This window comes from Giraffa tippelskirchi, chromosome 14, assembly GCF_054371585.1.
Source record: "Giraffa tippelskirchi isolate mGirTip1 chromosome 14, T2T-mGirTip1v1.2.pri, whole genome shotgun sequence".
Lineage (NCBI taxonomy): Eukaryota > Metazoa > Chordata > Mammalia > Artiodactyla > Giraffidae > Giraffa > Giraffa tippelskirchi.
This window is the reverse complement of record NC_137288.1, coordinates 51,395,718-51,398,028: the sequence shown is the minus strand read 5'-3', so window position 1 is coordinate 51,398,028 and position 2,311 is coordinate 51,395,718. Positions and strand designations below refer to the sequence as shown.

General features: G+C 69.6%; 1 protein-coding gene across 1 annotated transcript; it reads left to right on the top strand.

The window, feature by feature from the left end:
• The first annotated feature begins 286 nt into the window (after nucleotides 1-286).
• Nucleotides 287-2,068, top strand: TMEM200C (transmembrane protein 200C). Its single transcript, XM_081561585.1, has one exon. The coding sequence runs from the start codon at nucleotides 287-289 to the stop codon at nucleotides 2,066-2,068; it is 1,782 nt and encodes a 593-aa protein (XP_081417711.1).
• Nucleotides 2,069-2,311: the final 243 nt, after the last annotated feature.

Sequence of the window (2,311 nt, the reverse complement as noted above, 5' to 3'; positions counted from 1 at the left end):
CCACTGCCTGCACCCCCTGGTCTCCACGTAGGGCACTCCTGTTAGCCGGTCATGGCCCCGGGATGTGGCATGGGGTGGGGTGGGGGAGCGCACACGTGGTGGGATCCCGGAGCCGGACTATGGCAGAGCGCGTGGGATGTTGCCGCAGCCAAGCCTACACCCTCTGACTGTCTTCCTCTGCTTTGCAGCAGGAGGTGGAGGAGCGGCTAGTGGGCAGCTGGTGCCCCCCCCCCGCCCCCCGCCCAGGCCTCCGGCCCCGGGTTAGCCCCACTCTCCACCGCTCGCTATGATCGCCACCGGCGGCCTCCTGAGGATCTCCGCCCGGAAGCAGGACCCCCTCCGGCCCCCGAGCCAGGTCCCCAAGCGCAAGCGGAAAGCCAAGAAGAGGCGCAAGAACGACGTGGTGGTAGTGAAGGGCAAGCTGAAGCTGTGCTCTGTCTCCGGGCTCATCGCCCTCTGCGGGATCGTGGTGCTGCTGGTGGGCATCGCCCTGGCGGTGGTGGGCTACTGGCCCAAGGCCAACGGGGCCCACCGGGAGGGGGCTAAGCAGCCGCCGCCGCCTCCCGGGGGCAGCGGCCACCGCGTCCCCTCCGTGACCAACAGCAGCAGCGGGGGCAGCAGAAACCGGTCCAGGACCCAGTCGGGGCCTCCAGAGGGTGTTACCGCCAGTTCGGTGGGCGCGCCCAGGAGCATGCCCCCAGCGCGGTCCCCCGCACCCACTCCGTCATCCTCCACGTCGGTGGGCTTCTTCTTCCGCGTCTTCTCGGGCTACCTGCACTCCGACAAGCTCAAAGTCTTCGGGCCCCTCATCATGGGCATCGGCATCTTCCTCTTCATCTGTGCCAACGCGGTGCTCCACGAGAACAGGGACAAGGAGACCAAGATCATCAACCTGAGGGACCTCTACTCCACAGTCATCGACGTGCACAGCCTCCGCGCCAAAGACCTGGCGGCCACCGCCTCGTCCTCCGGCCCCTCCTCGGCGCCCCCCGGGGCCGCGCCGCTCAACGGCTTCCTGGGCTATGTGCAGTCGCGGGGCCTGGAGCTGAAGCCCGGGGCCCGCGGCGGCGCCGCCGGGGACGCCTTCGGGGCGGCAGCGATGCTGGCCCGCGGCGCCTGGCCCCACCCCGCGACGCGGGGCGGGGATGGCGGGGGGACCCCAGGCGCCGCGTCCCCGCCCGACCTAGCCTCGTCCCCGCGCCGCCCGCGGGAGCCCGCGAGCCTGGCGGAGGCCGTGTACAGTATCTACCGCGAGCGCCCGGGCGTGGCCGGCCGTCGCCGGGCCGCTAGCAGCGGCAGCAGCCCGGCGCCCGGCAGCCCCGCCGAAACCTGGGGGCGCCCGAGCACCGCCAGCTCCCTCGTGGGCTCGTCGCTGAGCGCTTTCGCGCTGCTGCCCTTGCCGGGGGACCGCGACGGGGAGGCGGGGGCCGCGAGCCGCGGCTGGCAGCGGCCGCCCGGGGAGCGCGGCGCCTGGGAGATACCGCTCGACCTGAGCCTCGCCGACCTCCGGGGCGGTGCCCGGGGCGGCGCGCGCTGGGCGCCCCGCGAGCCGGAGGAGCCGGCGGCCGCGCGCACCGCCAGGGGGCAGGGCGGCCGCCTACCTAGGACCGGCAGGCACGCGGCCCTGCGGCGCCGCAGCACCAGCGGGCTCCCGGACTACCGGGCCGCCCAGTCCTCCGAGCCCCCGCCCGCCTCGCGCAGCGCGGACCTGGACTCCAGCCTCCAGGAGCTCGCGGCCTCCCCGGAGCCCCCCGCCCGGCCGGACTCGCCGAGCTCCCAGTCGGATGACCCGTCCTGCAGCAATAAGGGCTACACACCTCTGCGGGAGACTGGCACCTCCCTGGAGTCGATGGGGGACCTGGGGGCGGGTGGAAACCCAGACGGGGAGGCCGCCACCGCCCCGGGGCCGGAGCAGAGACCCCCGGAGGATCCCGGCCAGGAGGCCCCCGAGGCCGAGCCCTCCCAGCCGGTGCAGAGGCAGTTTACAAACAAGGAGAAACTCTACATGATTTCCCGGTCTCACGCCTCAGGGGTCGAGGACAGAGAACTGGAGAGTGCTGGCATTTAGGAAAAGAGAGAGAGAAGATAGGAGAAATGCCCACAGGAAGCAGGGGGTTTATCCGCGGAAATCGCCCACTACCCAAAGAGCTGCAGAATGTTAGCCTTGAATTGAGTTCACGAGATTCCTGTAGATAATTTCAAGCAACTTTTTTTTTTAAGGCAAATTAGTCTTATAGGTCCGATGGTGATTGTATGTTCTCTGAAAACCAAATGTATTAAAAGGTCAGCAATCTAGTTCCTTAGATAAAAT

What these genes read in the sequence shown, in the direction of transcription:
- TMEM200C (XM_081561585.1), top strand. Translation starts at nt 287, where the DNA reads ATGATCGCCACCGGCGGCCTCCTGAGGATCTCCGCCCGGAAGCAGGAC.